At 44.1% G+C, this 18537-nt stretch overlaps 1 protein-coding gene across 27 annotated transcripts in view; it reads right to left on the reverse strand.

Moving 5' to 3' along the window:
- The window catches only part of LOC116246662 (uncharacterized), a 67474-nt gene that overhangs the window by 14033 nt on the left and 34904 nt on the right, over positions 1-18537 (reverse strand). For 7 of the 27 annotated variants that reach the window (XR_007572646.1, XR_007572645.1, XM_050076332.1 and 4 more), the window contains 2 exons: positions 10730-10846; positions 9420-9548 (listed from right to left, as the gene is read on the reverse strand). Coding sequence is in view for 13 of the 27 variants with exons in the window: in XM_050076332.1 (XP_049932289.1) it covers positions 9420-9548; positions 10730-10846 (246 nt within the window). In the remaining 14 variants the exon portion in view is untranslated. Of the gene's footprint in view, positions 1-280; positions 356-1971; positions 2550-3270; positions 3801-9419; positions 9549-10672; positions 10847-18537 lie in introns of those variants that run through there. The other 20 variants (XR_007572648.1, XR_004170739.2, XM_050076330.1 and 17 more) reach the window with 17 other exon arrangements.

Raw genomic sequence — 18537 nt, forward strand, 5'->3', positions numbered from 1 at the left:
GGAGATACTCGACTCGATACCCCACCAGATCTGTCCTAAACAATTATCAATTCTAGCATGCACATGCAAATGCGTAACATTTTCAAAACATGCTTCTCATAGCCTTTCAAAACAAATCATATCATATATCAAACAATTTGCCTATCAAACAATTTGCATGCATACACACATTCATTCACAAAACAATCCATCAATCACATCACAATCCTAGGATCCCACGATCCTAGGAACACACATTCACACAATTGCCCAGGCAGGGATTTGCCTGGAATGCCGCCATACCTGTCGCGCGTCCACTAAACACCTTGAACTACGATCCACGTTGCTCAAGGCCTACTTGACGTGCCCGGTGTACCTGCAAACATAACAAAATGGTAAGTTCTCTACTCGTTTCACTTACAATCGATACAAATTTGAAAATACCGTCATCGAGGCATGTCTTCGCCTCAAATGGGTGTCGACCCATGAAACCCTCCAAAAAGGGTCTCTACCCAACTCACGAGGTTGCCGCCAACGATTAGAACTCAAAACTTGTATTCGACTTATCACATGTACGATTCTCACTTGTTTTCCTTAGTTGAGGTGTCTTCCCCACCATAAGATTCTCAACATACAACGTATATGCACCTCAATAGAAGCATATTTCCCCAAGCTCACCAAAACGATTCTAACGTTCTCCACAACAATACAATCTCTACCATGCTTCCTAATTGCTTTGAAAATCAACCCACCATGCTTAAAAGATCATTGTAGATATAGATCATCGTCCCTCCACATGAGTCCTAGACCTTCCCCAAAATAGCGACATCTCTAGCATGCCTTCTAAATCATCAATTCTTAATTCTAGCATGCTCAAACAATAATTATACGTACTCCAACAAAAAATTTACAACAATCTAGGCTCGGTTACGTCTCGCTCACCCCAATCAAAGAGTCTGAACTGCTGCGATGCTTCCGGCAGCCACCTCAAGCGTTCAACGATCCCCAAATGGCAAAAACCATGCAATGCCGCCACCACCAATGCCTTCTAGTCGCTGTTATGAGGGAAGAACGCATCCCCAACTGCAATCCAATCCAACAGCCACATGAGAATCAAAATCGACGAAAAAAGGAGGTTTAAAAGAGGGGTTTGTCGTTAGAAGTGGCCCACAATAGCTGTGTGGGAGGCTGAAGACGAGTGAGAGAGGGGGAACCAAGGGTTCTGGTAAGAGAGAAGGGTCTGGCGCAAGAGAGAAGGAAAGACGTAAGGGACTGTTCGGTTGAGGGAGAGGGCTCGAGCAGAGGGCGTGGGCAAAGAGAGAGTGAGAGAGAATGTAGAGGAAGGCGTGACCAAAGAGACGCGAGAGTGTGCAGGGAGAGAGAACGATGACACATAGGGAAGAGACGGACGGAGAGATTAAGAGAGACCGCAGAGAGAGAGAGATGCGAGTAAGGAGCACAAGAGAAAGAGGGGCATTCAACGAAGAACAATCGGGCCTACCTTTGATGGGTCTGAATCCTATCGCCTACTGGACTGAGGGAGAGGCGTCAGAAGAGGAAAACAGTAAAAGAGGGAGGAGGAGAAAAAAGAAGAGAGGGGAACCGGTGGCTTACCTACGCGCCACCACCGCCGTCGCCCTTCACCTTCTCCGCTGCTGCCATCTCTTCCGCCTCCTTCTTCTCTGTGTTGTGTGCAACCCAGCGGGATGAGGGAGAAGGGGTAAGGTCGAGGGAGAAGACGCGAGAGAAGAGCCCCTCGTGCGACGGGCTCCTCATGCAAGCGGGTTCGGGTTCGGGCCTGCACCCGACCCGGCCCACCCAAAAGTCGAATATTACAGTATATGTATATTTTTCCAAGGGCAGACTTGAGCAATAATATCATAAGTTGTGCACAGACTTAACGGCAGCCAACAAAAACTTATTTTCAGACAACTTTAAGAACTTTCAACATGACCTGAGACTTCAGCGATATAAGAAAACAATGTTGTGCGTCATTCCACGACTAGATAGTATCAAATATTTAAGCCAGAAAATAGTTTCTAACTTCCAAACATTGTTAACTTGCAGTCATATCAGACAACAGCCACACCCTCTTCACGACTCTGAACAAGAAGAACAGACGAAACGATGAAGGCTGTCGCTGCTTTTGCTGATGCCAACCTCAACTTCTCAAACAGCAAGTCCACATCTTGTTGTTCCACAGTCAGCAGCATCAACAGGCTATCTCCACAATCAGCAGCAACAACCAGCCATCTCTAATAAAAAAAGAAAAACTACAGGCTTTCTCCACGATCACAGCAGGAACAGGCCATCTCTAATCAGAAACAGCAACAGGCTATACACGTTCCACTAGTGGATCTGATCACGTGTTCTACATAGGCGTGATCAGATTCCACCAACCAGCGAGCGGTAGAGGAGAGGAAGAAGATGAGAAAAGAGAGGAAGAAGAAGAAGAAGAGAAAGGAGAGAAAGAAGTCTGACAGTCACCAAAGAGAATGTCGCCGGAAGTCTGCCAGTCACCGGCAGCCTGAAGGGATCACGCCGCTGGCTCTGATACCATGTTGAGAAAGCTGGAGAGAGGGAACCAAAGAGAACGAGAAAAGAGAGAGAGAGAATAAGCTTTCTTATTCATTGCTAACCCTAATCTCTTATTTAAAGAGAGAATAAGGGTCGGCTAGAGTCTTTACACAAGAGAGACAAATAAAGATATAAATGACTGAAGAAGAGTCTAACTTTTAAATAATCAGAAAACTACCACACTTAAGTATAAACTTTCTAATTTCAACATGAATAATGAAGCCATGCTTTTAAGAGAAAATCAGGATTCATGTACTTGTTATGTGCATTTTCTCTTTCTAAAGAGGATGTTTATGCAAAACAGATCAATCCCTTGAACTGACTGCCTGGTTAGACAGCTCATGAGTAAAAGATATTTGAACAGGAATCATCATGTGAAATATTCAGAACTTTCATCATTTGAAATGGTTCATGAACCTAAAGGCCGTTACATTTTTATGCATCTTTCTCATGAAAGAGCTTCATCTAATTTGAATAATGAAGCCATGCTTTTAAGAGAAAATCACAATGCATGTACTTGTTATGTGCAGTTTCTCTTTCTAAAAGGATGGTTATGCAAAACAGATCATTCCCTTGAATTGACTGCCTGGTTAGACACCTCATGAGTAAAAGATATTTGAATGTAAGCAAGGGTATGAGCAAAGGAATACAGGGTAGCTGAGAATTTCTAAAATGGATGACAACAAAGTTCGGTTTGTATGATTGCATGAATCTGCATTTATGAAAATTTCCATGTTTTTCCAAGGGTCAAGATATGTTTATCAAGACCCTTGCCAGATTGTGCCAAGAGGCACACCAAAGGTATCAATCTCTTGACTTGAATGCTTGAACTTCTCTCCCTAGACAGGTGGACAGAGCTGCTAGAGGTATTTGTATACAAGCAAGCCATATTTGTGGGCACATAGATGCACACACATACATTCAGCTTATAGTAAATATCTCCCCCATTTAAAAAATAGATGAAAATTATCCCATGTAATGGAAAATGTATCAGGTTATAAGCAATGTGTTGTCAAACAGAGGCCAACATAAGAATGGCACCCTCCCAAAAGTATCCATGATACACAGATGATATGCTTTGAAAGAAAACTACAAAACCTGCATGATGCAGGTGCATCTCAGCGGGAGTTAGTTTAGAATAGATTGCATTAGGATAAGTGGAAAAAGCTACCTACTAATCGGAGTCAAACTTGCATCTGCATTCCTGTCCTCTTTGAAATAAATTTTCTTGATTTTATATCAGCCTGCATTTGAGATGAGATAGACACAAGGTCTAAAATCAGCATATACTATCAGTTAGCATCAACCAAGCTGGTAGAGACAAAATTGAAACAAGAATAACTAGGTATTCAATTTCTGTTAGAATGAGACCGAGCTATGATAAAACAAAGTTTAAAGAAGAAATCCAGATCCTTCGTGAGCTATACACCTCAGGCTGCCACAACTGCATTTTCTTACTGTAGAAATACGAACAAGACGAAGAAGAAGAGAAACAATGATCACGATGTAACGTGGAAAAAACCTCAACACGAGGGAGAAAAAACCACGAATGAGGAGGAGTTGGTGCCCACTAGCAGCCAGACTCTCTCTCTCTAAAGATTATCATTAACTCATAAGGATTAGGGTTACATGACTTAAGTAGAGCCCAAAACGGGCTACAAGGCGGGTCGGGTATGGATCCGGACCCGAAACCCACAATCTATCAACACTCCCCCTCAAGTTGGGCGTACATATCAAACATGCCCAACTTGGATACATTCCTCTCAAATGAAGCTGAAGGAAGAGCTTTCGTCAGAACATCAGCAGTTTGGTCTTCAGACTTCATGTAAGGTAAGATCAACTCTTTCGCATCAATCCTTTCCCGAATGAAGTGACGATCAATTTCAACATGTTTTGTTCTGTCGTGAAGTACAGGATTGTTGGCTAAGTTGATTGCAGACTTGTTATCACAATACATCTTCATAGGTCCTTCAATCTCTATTCCAATGTCAGTCAACAATATCTTCAACCATAATAACTCTGACACTCCCATAGCAACTGCCCTATATTCTGCCTCTGCACTGGATCTAGAGCAAACATCCTGTCTCTTGCTCCTCCATACAACAAGGTTTCCTCCCAAGTAGACACAGTACCCTGTAGTGGATCGTCTGGTATCACCACAACCTGCCCAATCCGCATCAGAATAGCCCTCGATTTCCACAGTCTCTTGTTTCACATACAGGAGTCCCTTACCAGGATTTTTCTTCAGGTAGCATAGCACTCTGTCCACAGCCTTCAGATGTGCATCGGTTGGCGCATGCATGAATTGGCTCAAAACATTCACCACAAAGGTGATATCAGGTCTCGTGAGGGTAAGATAAATTAGCTTCCCAACCAAACGTTGATATCTTCCCTTGTCTTCTTCACAGAGAGGCTCTCCATCTCTGAGACTCAACTTGTGCCCAGTGTCAAAAGGGGTAGGAGTAGGTCTACATCCCAATTTACCAGTTTCTTCCAGCAGGTCTAATGTATATTTCCTTTGGTTTAGTACAAGACCAGTACTAGACCTAGCAACCTCCATACCAAGAAAATACCTTAGTTTTCCAAGATCTTTGAGGTCGAATTCTGTAGCCAGTAACCCTTTTAGCTTGATAATCTCTTCCTCATCATCTCCAGTAACAATCATGTCATCTACGTAGACGAGCAGGAGAGTAACCTTGCTCTCCTTCTTCTTCACAAACAGAGTGTGATCTCCATTTCCTTGTTTGTATCCATGACGTATCATCACTCTTCTCAGTCGTTCAAACCACGCTCTGGGCGATTGCTTAAGGCCATACAATGCCTTTTTCAGCTTACAACACATTTCTGGTTCTTCATATCCTGGAGGCATATGCATATATACTTCTTCTTCGAGGTCACCATTGAGGAATGCATTCTTAACATCCAGTTGATACATCTTCCACTCCTTCATCACAGCTAGGGATATAACCACCCTCACAGTCTTCATTTTCGCAACAGGAGCAAAGGTTTCCAAGTAATCAATTCCATATTTCTGGCTAAATCCCTTGGCCACAAGTCGAGCTTTATATCTTTCAACACTCCCATCTGGTTTGTACTTGATGGTATACACCCATTTGGATCCAACTAGGTGAGCGGCTTCAGGAATCTTCACCACTTCCCATGTCAAGTTTCTTCTTAGGGCATCTATTTCTTCTTTCATTGCATCGGCCCACTTGGAGTCACTTTGAGCTTCAGCGACAGTCCTGGGAATCACAGCCAAAGAAAGAGTAGAAACAAAACACTTGTAATCTTTCCCAAGTCTGGAATAAGAAACAAAATTACCAATAGGGTGTTGAGTACATGACCTGACACCCTTTCTCAGGGCAATGGGAAGATCGTCATTCTTCTTTTCAACCTCATCATGGGTCTCCACGGTCTCCTCGGTAGGACTTGGTTCATCCAGGGAAGGAGTGGCATTGGGATTGGAAGTAGATCTAGCATCACAAGTCATCACCTCTGTCCGAGTACCTCGTCTAGAGTAGAACTGTCCAAACAACTGAGGGCCTTCCTTCTCAATGCTATTGTCACCCCTTTCCTCATTCTCAGGCACATCAACAGTATTAAGTGATTCTGTTTTCTTGTAGTCCAAAAAATCTATAAACTGAAGTTCCTGTCTCTGAGAATACTCTTCCCTGCCCACAGACTGCTCCCCCTGAAGAGGATTCACACCAAAGTAAGAGGCATGTTCCAAGAAGGTAACATCCCTCGTAACATAAGCTCGACCAGTAATAGGATCAATACATTTGTATCCTTTTTGCGTAGGGGAGTATCCAACAAAGACACCTTTGATAGACCTAGGATCAAGTTTCTTGACATTTGGACTGTGATCATGGATAAAACATACACAACCAAAAACACGAGGAGGAAGAGGAAATGGTGGACGACTGCCAGGAAGCAACGAGTGGGGAGTCCTACCATTCAAAACACGACTGGGCATGCGGTTAATAAGATAGGCACTAGTAAGAACTGCATCACCCCAATAGTGTTTAGGAAGATTTCTCTGAAACAAAAGAGCCCTGGTGACATTAAGAAGTTGACGATTTTTCCTTTCAGCTACCCCATTTTGAGGGGGGGTGTAACTACAGGATGTCTCGTGAACAATCCCCCGTTGTCTAAGAAACTCCTCAACAGGCCGACACATGTACTCACGGGCATTATCGGACCTGAAAGTTTTAACATTCGCACCATACTGGGTATGCACAAGAAGAATAAATGTCTCGATGATTCGAGGAACCTCGCTGCGGTCTTTTAACAAGTATATAAATGTAGCACGAGAGAAATCATCAATGAAAGTGATAAAATACTGGAAACCTTGACGGGTATGAATGCCCGAAGGTCCCCATACATCAGAGTGAATCAGAGAAAAAGCTTCATTAGCACAACTAGAAGAAAGAGGGTACGAAGCCCTCACATGTTTGGCAAACTGACAAACATCACAAGAAATGGAAGACACATCAAAGGAGGAACACAAGTCTGGAAACAAATGTTTCAAAATCCCAAAAGGTAAATGCCCAAAACGTTCATGCCAGTACATAAAAGACTGAAGACAATCTTCTCTTCTCTTATCTGTCTTGCGGATCGCTGTCAACAGAGCAGTAGCCACACGTATGGGAAGACGATATAATCCATCAGAAGCTAAACCAATCCCAATCCTCTTCCCTGTCACCAAGTCCTGCAAAACACAACGATCGGCAGAGAATATAAGTTCACAATTCAATTCTTTAGTAAGTCTACTGACTGATAAGAGATTTAAAGGAAACTGGGGAACATGTAAAGCGCCCTGCACATGAAATTTGTCCAACAAGGACAGAGTGCCTTCGCCTGCCACACAGGTAGAGGAACCATCTGCAAGAGAAACACGTTCCCTTCCCGAGGACAACTTATACTCATGAAACAATTTTGGGTTACCTGTCATGTGATGAGTAGCACCACTATCGACAATCCATTCCCCCACAGAAGAGTTACCTTGATTGCCAATAGCTGCAAGAGCATGATTAGCTGTAGTTCCCTCTGAGGTCTCAGTCTTGTTGACATCGAGCCTGCCCAAATAAGCCCTTAGTTCACGAAGCTGGTCAGCAGAAATGGAGACTTTTTCTCCACTAGAGGCTTGCACCTCAGACACGGGCGTTCTCCCAGTCAAAGATCTCCCTCTGTTCCCCTTCTTTTCTGGATGAAGATCCCAGCAATAATCCACAGTGTGACCTGTCTTCTTGCAGTGAGTGCACCGGCGAAGAGACCTAGATGGGCCGCCAGGACCACGACTCACGAGAGCAGATCTCTCGTTATAGGGCACAAGTTCCCTCTTCCCTTCTTTTGTAACAAGCCTTCGCTGTTCTTCCGCTTCAACACAGGAGTACACATCTTCAATACTGGACACCTCCCCTGAATTCAAAATCTGACTTCGAACACCTTCAAACTCATCATTTAAACCTGCTAAAAATAGGAACACCCTGTTTTCCCATTCATGAGCAACATAGAGCGCCTGATCATGGGGACAATGCCAAGGAATATCAGAATGATAGTCAAGCTCTTCCCACTTGGCTTTCAAAGCCCCATAGTACTCTGCAACAGACGAGGTCCCTTGTCGAATGCCATAGACTGTCTTCATTACTTGGTAAGTACGAATTGCGGTCTTCTTTTGGCCATACATTTGCTCGAGGACCACCCACATGTCTCTAGCAGTCTTCTTCCGAAGGATAAGGGGCTGAATATCGGCGGAAACGGAATTGACAATCCAAGTTTTCACTTGATTATCCTCAAGAAACCAAGTATGCCACACATCACTTGTTCTTGCTGGTTCGGGGTTGCTCCCATCAATATAGGCCATGCGACCACGGCCAGCAATCCCCATGGTCATAGCAGGCGACCACGAGAAATAATTATCCTTGGTGAGGCGAAGAGTGATGACCTGCATGGGAACATTCTCCGTTCTAAAAGCCCCTATTTCAGTGGGATTGGTGTTGACGGTTGACGAGGAAGAGGCTGCCATAATCACAGACCAGTAGGCAGCAAGGGCAGCAAGAAGCAATCACACGATACAACACCAAAAAACGGACAGAGAGCAGGAAACAGAACCAGGCAAAGCGGCGCGGCGCTGGGCGGGAACAGACCAGGCAGTCGGCGCGGCGCTGGGCGGAAACAGACCAGGCAGAGCGGCACGGCGCCGGAAAAGGACACGGCGTTGGGCGGAAAAAGACCGCCGCTGGACAGGTCGTCGTTTGGGCAGGCCGACGCTGGGCGGAAGCGGCTGCGCTAACCAGGGCGTCGCTGGGCCGGTTGTCGCTAGGCGGAGACGGCGGAATCCTGATCGGCGTTGATCAGGGCGGCGCTGGGCGGAGACGGCGGCGGGGTGACAGACGACGCTCGGGCACGAGCGTCGGGCACGGGCGAGACGATGAACAGTGTCGGGCGATTCTCCTCTAACACGGGCAAAAGACAACCAAAAACGCCGGAACTTCACGGCTCTGATACCATGTAGAAATACGAACAAGACGAAGAAGAAGAGAAACAATGATCACGATGTAACGTGGAAAAAACCTCAACACGAGGGAGAAAAAACCACGAATGAGGAGGAGTTGGTGCCCACTAGCAGCCAGACTCTCTCTCTCTAAAGATTATCATTAACTCATAAGGATTAGGGTTACATGACTTAAGTAGAGCCCAAAACGGGCTACAAGGCGGGTCGGGTATGGATCCGGACCCGAAACCCACAATCTATCAACACTTACTAACATATCCATAACCATAGAATGAAAGCTTGGGCGACCATAACACGATTAAATATGAGAAACTTCAAATGAATCATGGCACCAAATAAAAAGTACCTGCCTAGTGGGTTCGGGAACACGGTATATGCAGCAATTTTTAACAATTCTCACTGCTGTTTCAAGTGAAATGCGATGCCCAATGGATACATAAATTGGCTTCAAAGAAGATGATGTTGCACGAATAGCCTGTAAGTGAAGTTTCACGGATAATTAAGCTGCCAAGGCACATCTTACAGAAAAGGTAAGCAGTACTAATGACACAAATCTATGCAAAGATGCATGACAACATACTGAAACAGTAAGGTACTGGAAAATACCCTTAAATACTACAAAAACTATCACTTAATTCATGAAGCAAAATCTAAACAGAAACTATGAAACAGTAGACAGCAATATTATGCTGAACAGCATATTCATCCAAAAGATGAATGTCAGGCAAGTGGAAGTGCTGAGAGAAGACAAAATCACTACCAGTTATTAGCTAGTTAACCAATTTCATAACAAGCTTAGCAATGTCTATGAAAATATCAACAAAACTCCAATGTTCCCCAGTAAGTAAACCAAAACTAAAATGGATAAAGGGGAAAAGATCTAGGCACCATAAATATGCAAAGTGTTTACCAAGTGCAAAAGGTCAAAAGTGATGTATCCCAAAAATGATTAGTGTCACCATATCTCAAATGAAAGGGTAACATATGCAGCAACTACCAGATAGGTTATACAAACATGTCAGATTGAACCAACGTTGACCACAGAACATGCCTGATAATCATAGTTAATTTTTTTCTTTTTGATGTATAGGACAGTGTTTTGAATAATGCAGTTAACATATCATACATTTGCCAAAATACCCAAGCAGTTGCTCTGACAACAACAAAATCAATAAATTTCTTCTACAAATGCCTCCTACACATTTCTTCTTTGAGACCTGATATATGATGAGACAGATGGAATTTGTCCACAGCTCCACATACAGTTGACGTCCTCAACAACTCCATTACCATTGGCTACTTTGGCAACAGTTTGATTCAGTAAACAAGCAAGTTAAGAGGACACACCAATTTTCTGGACTGATATTAGCTGAGTTTCACATGGATGGCACCTAAGAAAATACAATTCAGAAGAGATAGCCAACATGATGGTTATTGTCATCATTGACCACTTTAGTCCCTATGCATGATAAGTATCTAACATAATTGCAATTTTGATACATAGATAAATGTTGCTCTTAATTCTGCATAATAAGCGTATCAATACCCCACAAAAAAGTGTTAATTACTATCATATTTTCTGAACTAAACATAACATACTTGAGTTCAGATAGGAATATGACAGAAATAAAAGTTGCCTCAGCATCAGAACCTTACGGCACCCCATATTTTCCCGGAGTTCCCAGTCAACATTATCACTTCATCACTGGACCGGTTTTGTGATCTCAAAACTTGTCTTACTCCAGATTCTGTTAGACCATCTACATGATGTAACTGATGTAATGTAACAAGAAGTTAGTACATAATGATGGTATAGTAGTAAAAACATTACATAAGGATGAGGCAGGGGCTATATAACACAACAAATTACCCACAAGATCACTAAAATAAGCCAACACATTTTATTTCTGTGGGTTTTTGTGTACTTAAGAATGGTAATATTACCTTACTGGTACTACCATCCATTATGATTTGGCAATAGCAGTTATATGAACAAATTGCAAAATCATAGAGTACACTCAAACAGATCTTACAAGGACCATGTGAAGAACAAGATGCACAAAGACCTTCCAACACTGCACTATCACTTACATATCCATGTTTCTGACCAATATTTAGACACTCACTTTCCAACATATAAGATCAAGGTTGGACAAAATTAACAGACACTAGTCCAGTAGCTGTTTCCTGGGCCTATGCATGATAAGTCGTAGAAAATAAGTTGATCGAATAGACAAGCTAATCAAACAAAATCCACCTGAAAATGCAAAAATGAACAAGTTAGACTTCACATCTTTTTCCAACTCAAATAGTTGTATCATTTAGCCTATGAATGCCATTCTTACAACAAAAGTTTGTTAAATTGTACGTAAATGATTATTTTATTTGAATATCTTTTGTATTTTGTACTTGTATTTTTTCTTTTCCTTTTTTGTATTTTTTATTTTTCTGTTCAGCTGATTATTATAGCTACTGGACTCTTCAACAGCTAGACTTTTAGCCGATGGCTGTTGGAGACTCCAACGGCTCCCTCTTTCATTGCATATATTGTAATCTGTTGCTCAGTTTTGCTGTAGCTCTTTGAAAGCAAGATTGTTAATGAAATATTGTATGTTCAAATGTGTGAGAGATTCAACTGTTTGAAAGGTATTCTGTCTGCTTACATGGTACCAGAGCTTGGCTCTGTGTGGGTTGTTTCAGCTTGACTAAGTTGAAGTTTTCTTTGCTGAAGAAGATCTGGGTCAATGTGCTGCTGATTATTTGTCTGGCCTTCAGTAGACTGGTTGCTGATTGTCCTAAAGATCTACGTTAATACCAGTGTTGTTAGTGGAAAACCTGCTGTGTATGTTACAGTCATTTGTATTGCTGCAGAAGTTGGAGAGCTTGCTGTGCAGAGTGCAGTCTTTCACAGTAAGTGGTTTTGAATCTTTCCACTATTGATTAGATTAAGGTGTCTTGACCTGTGGAGATTATTGGTCAATCTGGCAAGATTTACTTCTTCCAAAATCTGAGACTATTTACCTATTTGGAAGAAAAAGAGTACCTCTCTCTCCAACCATTGCACAAGTGTACTTATGCAGTTATATAGCATGGTCTTCACGACTTCAACTAGGAAGCACCATATATGTAACACTCGTTTTTGTAGGTGGACCGGATCGGGTCCAGACCCAGACCCGAATCCACCAGTGTGGGAGCCCGACGTCGCCCTCCTCTCCCTCGTCTTTCCCTCGTCTCCCTCGTTTCCCCTCTTCGTCTCTCCCTGTGCTACGACCACAGCGCCGAGAAGAAGAAGACGGAGGTGGTGCAGAGTGGCGACGAGGACGGCGGCGGTGGCACTGGTAAGCCTCTGATCTCTCTCCGCCTCTTCCTCCTTCCTTGTCCTTCTTCTCCTCCTCCCTCCTACCCAGACTCTCCCATCACCGTCAGCACCCTCTCTCTGGCCGTCTCCCTCTTTTCTCTTGTGCTCCTCACTCACAACTCTCTCCCATCCTTTTTCTCTCTCTCTCCCGTGCTATTCCCCTTCCTCCGCCACTCCCACACTCTCCCTTTTTCCCCGCCAGTTTTCCTGCAGTTTTTGACTGTTTTGGGGATGTTGGTTTGGATTGCAGTTGGGGACGCATCTTTCCCCTCATAGCAATGAAGTGAATGCGTAGGCGGTGGCAGCATTGAAGGATTTCAGCCGCTTGAGGATCTCTTGAACTCGTGAGGTGGCTGCCGGGAGGACTGCAATAGTTCGGACTCTTTAATTGGGGTGAGCAAGGCCTAATCGAGCCTATAGTGTTGTATATTTTCTGTTGGAGCACGTATAAATATTGTTTGAGCATGATAGAATTAAGTATTGGTGATTTTAGGATATATGTTAGCGACTTTGCTTTTGGGGATAGTCTAGGATGGTTTTAAAGGGACGGTGATCCACGTCTACAATGATCTTATAAGCATGATGGGCTGTTTTTCGAAGCTATTAGGGAGCATGTTAGAGACTTGACATTGTAGGGAAGGTGTAGGACCGTCTTTGTGAACGCGTGGAGCACGCCATTGTCGATGTGCGTAGTACGTGTTGGTTGGAAGAGAGTGTGTATGTTGGGAAGACACCTTAACTAAGGAAGCAAGGGAGAAGTGGATTAGTGATCGATTCAAAACGAAAGCGCGAAGCTTAAGCCTTTTGGTGGTAACCTCTAGGGCTGAGAAGAGGCCTATTGGAGGGCTTTGTAGGTCGACACTAGCCATCGACACCCTCTTGAGGTGATGACATGTGCCTCAATGATTTTATTTTATATTTGTTTGGATCGTGAAACTAACTAGTAGAAATCTTATCTTTTGTTTATGTTTGCAGGTACACCGGGCACGTCCCGTAGACCTTGAGCGACCAGATTAGAAGCTCGAGGTATTTTGAAGAGTTTTGTGGGTGTGCGACAGGTATGGCGGCATTCCAGGCAAATCCCTGCCTGGGGCCAACGTGTGAATGTGTGTTCCTAGGATTGTGGGATCCTAAGATTGTGATGTGATTGAATGATTGTTTGTGAGTGAATGTATGTATGTATGCAAATGATTTGATACATGATAAGCTTTGTTTTGAAAAACTATTAGAAGCTCGTTTGGAAAACTGTTACACATTTGCATGTGCATGCTAGAATTGATAACTATTTAGGACAGATGAGGTAGGCGTATCGAGTCGAGTGTCTCCTCGACCCCAATTGCGCATTAGAAAGCATCCTAGAATGATAACTACCTAAGACAGCTACGAGCCAATCACCGATCGAGACTACTCTCTGGGATTTGGCTAAGTTTTGAAAGATGTGTTTGATAAGATGTGAGTTCTTATGAATGTGAATGTTGTGATTTGTTTCATATTCATTGCCGCGGGCAATGATGCAAATGAATAAATTGGGGGGTAGTTATACTCGTACAGTATGACAGCTAGTTAAGAATGTAATGATATGTGTGGCCCTCGTGTGGAGGCAATTGGAGGTGTGGGTGCACTCGTGAAGTGCACCAACCTCATGAGCTAGGCAGTCATTTTGTGAATGTGCAATTATAATGATAATAATGAAAGAGTAAGAGATGAGAGGCCAGTGGGATGTGGCTATGTATTTGGGAGTTGTCCCACCTTCGCCACTGGTCTCGCCTGTTCGGAGCGCAGGTGGTGCAAGGCTCCAGGGTACTGTTGTGTGATGTGCTTGGAGCATTAGGCTCCCGCCTTCCCAACTTGGGTGTCCTAGGGAAGACTGAGTATCTCTTCTTGGAATTCACACACTCATGGATGAGTGCTCTACCGCTGCAGCGGGTGAATGGATCCATACTGTTCTGAGCCACCACGGGGGTTGTCTCTCGGCTGTAGGCTGCCCACGGTGTGCACGTGCCCGTGTTTGCACCCACAGGAACTGTCAATTCATTGAAGTTTGTAGAAACACGAACCACGGAGAGAGCAGAGAAAGAACACACAATATACGTGGAAAACCTGAACACACAATATACGTGGAAAACCTCAGAAAGAGGTGAAAAACCACGGGGAAGCTCTGACCTAGGGGCAAACCGCAACCCTAGGAGAGAGAAGATAATATTCACTTAACTCAACGATTACATGTAAGTGAAGAATATATAGGAGGGAGAGAAAGAGTGCCGCCTAGGGTACCGAGCCCGCCTCGGTATCCGTGCCCCATAGGACCGGGTCCAGATATGGAACCGGTTCCCAATACAATATATTCTAACACTCCCCCTCAAGCTTGGCATACATGTCAAACATGCCAAGCTTGCTAACATTTTTCTCAAATTGAGATGTACATAAAGACTTAGTTAAGACATCCGCAACTTGATCTTCAGACTTCATATAGGGCAGAATCAACTCCTTTGAATCTATGCGTTCCCGTATGAAGTGACGATCGATCTCCACATGTTTGGTCCTGTCGTGCATGACCGGATTGTTTGCCAAGTTAATCGCAGACTTGTTGTCACAGTACATCCTCATCTTCTCTTCCATTTTAACCCCATTTTAACCCCAATATCTGCTAAAAGAATTTTGAGCCATAACATCTCTGTAACCCCCATAGCAACTTCTTGACGTTTACTTCTCCATACCACAAGGTTACCTCCAAGAAATATGCAGTATCCTGTGGTAGACCTCCTAGTATCTGTGCATCCTGCCCAGTCGGCGTCAGAGTATCCTTCAATGCTTAGTTGATCTTGTCGAGTGTAGAGTAGTCCTTTCCCTGGGTCATTCTTTAAGTATCCCAATACTCTTTCAGCACTTTTCCAATGACAATCAGTAGGGGCATGCATAAACTGACTTAACACACCCACAACATACGTAATATCTGGGCGAGTAAGAATGAGATAAATAAGTTTACCAACCAGACGCTGATACCTCCCTTTTCCTTCCTCATCCAAGATAGTCCCAGATTTGATACTTATCCTTGTGCCCGACTCCATTGGGGTAAGAAAGGGCCTGCATCCCAGTTTACCTGTCTCTTTTAGAAGATCCAACGTGTATTTTCTTTGGCTCATAACAAGCCCAGTCTCAGATCGCGCGATCTCAATCCCCAAGAAATACCTTAGTTTACCCAGATCTTTGAGATCGAATTCTGCAGCTAACATTTCTTTCATCTTCTTTTTCTCCCCCTCGTCGTCACCTGTGACAATCATACCATCAACATATACAAGTAAAAGGCTCACCAGACCATTTCTCTGCTTGATGAAGAGAGTGTGATCACCATTTCCCTGTTTATACCCATTAGTCTTCATTACAACCCTTAGTCTTTCAAACCAAGCTCTAGGGGATTGCTTGAGACCATACAAAGCTTTCTTGAGATAGCAACACTTCCCGTTCCGAGCATACCCAGGCGGCATGCTCATATAGACTTCTTCCTCAAGGTGACCATTCAAGAAGGCGTTCTTTACATCAAGTTGGTCCATACTCCAATTTTTTTGCACTGCAAGAGCTAAGATGACCCTTACGGTCTTCAGTTTCGCCACGGGAGCAAACGTCTCAAGATAGTCAACCCCATATTTCTGGCTAAACCCTTTAGCAACAAGACGAGCTTTATAGCGTTCTACAGTGCCATCAGGTTTGTACTTCACATTGAACACCCACTTGGAGCCAACTAAGTGAGTTCCCTTGGGGATATCAACAACCTCCCACGTATTGTTCTTTTCCAGGGCGTCCATCTGTCATGGCCTGTAGCCATTTAGGATCCTTCCTTGCATCTTCCACTGACCTGGGAATAACAGCCATAGATAAAGAGGTAACAAAGCACTTGTAGTCTTTACTGAGTTTTGCATATGAAACAAATCTCTGAATAGGATGAGAAGTACATGACCTGGTGCCCTTGCGCAGAGCTATGGGAAGTTCTTCATTCATTGGACTTGGATCATCCGGGGAGGTCACAAGATTGGGAAGATTGGGATTGGTAACATCAACATCTTTCTTCTTCCTGCTGTAAACCTGACCAAATAGGTGATCTCGGGACTCTTCTTCCACAGGGCCGCCCTCCATCTGACTGTCTCTGTCTTCACTGACAACGTCTTCCACACTTGGAGAACTTACCGTATAATCCAAGAAGTCCATGAAATGAATCAACTGATGCGAAGAATACTCTTCCCTTCTGTCACCTAGACACTCCCCCTGAAGAGGATTCGCAGGAAAGTATGCCTCATGTTCATGAAAGGTCACATCCCTGGAGACATATACTCTGGAAGTGCTAGGGTCAACACACCTGTATCCCTTCTGGGTGGAGGAATATCCCAAGAAGACTACTTTGATGGACCGAGGATCAAGTTTCTTGAGAGTGGGACTATGATCATGGACAAAACAAACACACCCAAACACTCGAGGGGTTAAAGGCCAGGGATTCTGAGTGGGCCACAACACAGAATAAGGGGAATGACCATCCAACACACGAGTAGGCATACGGTTGATAAGGTGAGCACTAGTGAGAAGTGCGTCCCCCCAGTACCTCTTAGGGACATGACGTTGAAACATAATTGCCCGGGTAACATTTAACAAATGACGGTTTTTTCTTTCAGCCACGCCATTCTGAGGAGGGGTGTAGCTACAGGATGTTTCATGAATAATACCCTTGCTTCGCAAGAAGTCATCAAGGGATTGGGAGACATACTCTCGGGCATTGTCAGTACGGAAGGCCTGAACAGTGGTTTGGAATTGAGTTTCGACAAATGCCACAAAGTTTTTGACAATGTCGGGAACTTCACTACGTTCTTTCAACAGATACACGAACGTACAACGGGAGTAGTCATCAATAAGAGTCATAAAATAGTGAAAGCCACGACAAGTGGGTACTCCCGAAGGACCCCAAACATCAGAGTGAACCAAAGCAAAAGGACGGTTGGCTTTATTGAACGAAATAGGGTACGAGGCCCTAACATGCTTAGACAACTGACACACTTCACAGGCGAAGGTGTCCAAAGAAACAGAATGAAACATCCTAGGAAACAACTTTCTAAGCAACTGGAATGGAAGATGACCAAGTCTCTCATGCCAACGCATAATGACGGATCTGGGCTCCACGCCAGGCAACTGTCCACTGGTGGCTGAAATCAAAGCACAAGCAACTCGAACGGGCAGTCTGTAGAGCCCATCAATAGCCGAACCAATCCCAATCTTCTGCCCCGTCCCCAAGTCCTGCAGGAAACAACGATCAGCAGAGAAAATTAGATTACAGTTTAGCTCTTTAGTAATACTGCTGACAGATAACAAATTTACGGGAATATTGGGAACATGCAGGGCATTATGAAGACAATATTTGTTCAGTAGTGATAAACTCCCTTTTCCAGCCACAGAGATAGAAGAACCATCAGCCATAGACACACGCTGCTGCCCAGAGGTCAACTTGTACTCTTGAAACATCGTAGGGTCCCCTGTCATATGATGAGTAGCCCCACTGTCAACAATCCAATCACCGAGAGGAGAATTACCTTGATCACTAGTAGCAACCAGAGCCTGGGCTAACTTAGCCTCCTCAGAAGTAGAAGCATCATCCTGGGTAGACAACCGACTAATGTAGGCTTGCAACTCTCTGAGTTGATCTGAGGAGAGCTTGGATTTGGCAACATTGGACGACCTCGGGCTAGGCTCTGGCACAGAAGAAGCACGGCGATGAGGAGGAGGACGACCTCGGACGAGACGCTTCTCAGGATGAAGATCCCAACAAAAATCAATAGAATGACCCACTTTGTTGCAATGGCTGCATCGTCGAGTAGGACGCTGCCCCGTCCCTGAAGTATGGCTCACAAAGGCTGCTGGAGAACTCCCCTGATGGGAGTCAATATGCATAATCTGGCGCCGTTGCTCCTCAGACTCAATACGGGCATACACCTCTTCGATTCCAGGAATCTCATCACAGTTAAGAATCTGGCTTCGAATGGTTTCAAACTCATCACGCAGGCCTCCAAGGAAGATAAAGGTGCGGTCCATCCATTCCTTTTCCCAATACAGGGCATGATCTACACCA

The sequence above is a fragment of the Nymphaea colorata genome, chromosome 2 (assembly GCF_008831285.2).
Source record: "Nymphaea colorata isolate Beijing-Zhang1983 chromosome 2, ASM883128v2, whole genome shotgun sequence".
In the NCBI taxonomy this organism is placed as follows: Eukaryota; Viridiplantae; Streptophyta; class Magnoliopsida; order Nymphaeales; family Nymphaeaceae; genus Nymphaea; species Nymphaea colorata.